We start from the raw sequence: 658 nt of genomic DNA, 5'->3' as shown, positions 1-658 counted from the left end.
GGAAGAAGAAAACTCATTGTTCAAACTGAATTTCTGAAGAGCCAACAGAAAATGCAGTTAGCATATGATACCTCTGGATCCATGTCATAGAAAACACTGAAGAGTCCACGTTGGCTGGAATTAGGTGGAACATGGCCAAAAAAATCAGCTCCTTGAATTTTACTATCCCAAAATCTATAAGGAAACTGCAAGGCAATCTAGAGAAAGAGTGAGAGAGAGATGGAATGAAAGCATTTTATACCACAAAACTCATAACTGGATAGGGTGCATGAGGTTCTTCTAATTCTTTTTCTCTTTTCCACTCCATTAGAGACCCAGTTCTGCGAGAGGGTCCCAACAGAAAAGATATGGGCCTGTTCTTTGAAGGGGACAGGGGAGGAAAAAACCCACTAGCCTCACAAATTGCAAACACACAGACAGTATCAAATTCACAATGGAATTCACTAGGGAAAATGCTCAAGAAATTCAGCAGAATTTTTACAAACCTAAAGTAGAACTTAGTGATCCCCATCCTGTGTGTGGAGTTTCTGAATCTTGCCTTTAAATTTCAACATTGTTATAACCCTGTTTCTGGCATTACTTCTGTTACTGGGTTGTTCTGAGCACACTTCTTACGAGGAATTTTTTCAGGAGGGGCTGTCTTTTTGTGCTGGGAAAG

At 40.1% G+C, this 658-nt stretch overlaps 1 protein-coding gene across 2 annotated transcripts in view; it reads right to left on the bottom strand.

Moving 5' to 3' along the window:
* Positions 1-658, bottom strand: part of KDM1B (lysine demethylase 1B) — a 23,267-nt gene that overhangs the window by 4,245 nt on the left and 18,364 nt on the right. For both annotated transcript variants that reach the window (XM_010169472.1, XM_010169473.1), the window contains one exon: positions 72-197. In XM_010169472.1, the coding sequence (XP_010167774.1) occupies positions 72-197 (126 nt within the window). The remainder of the gene's footprint in view (positions 1-71; positions 198-658) is intronic.

Source organism: Antrostomus carolinensis, unplaced genomic scaffold (genome assembly GCF_000700745.2).
Source record: "Antrostomus carolinensis isolate BGI_N321 unplaced genomic scaffold, ASM70074v2 scaffold17456, whole genome shotgun sequence".
In the NCBI taxonomy this organism is placed as follows: Eukaryota; Metazoa; Chordata; class Aves; order Caprimulgiformes; family Caprimulgidae; genus Antrostomus; species Antrostomus carolinensis.
This window is presented reverse-complemented; position numbering and strand designations above follow the sequence as displayed.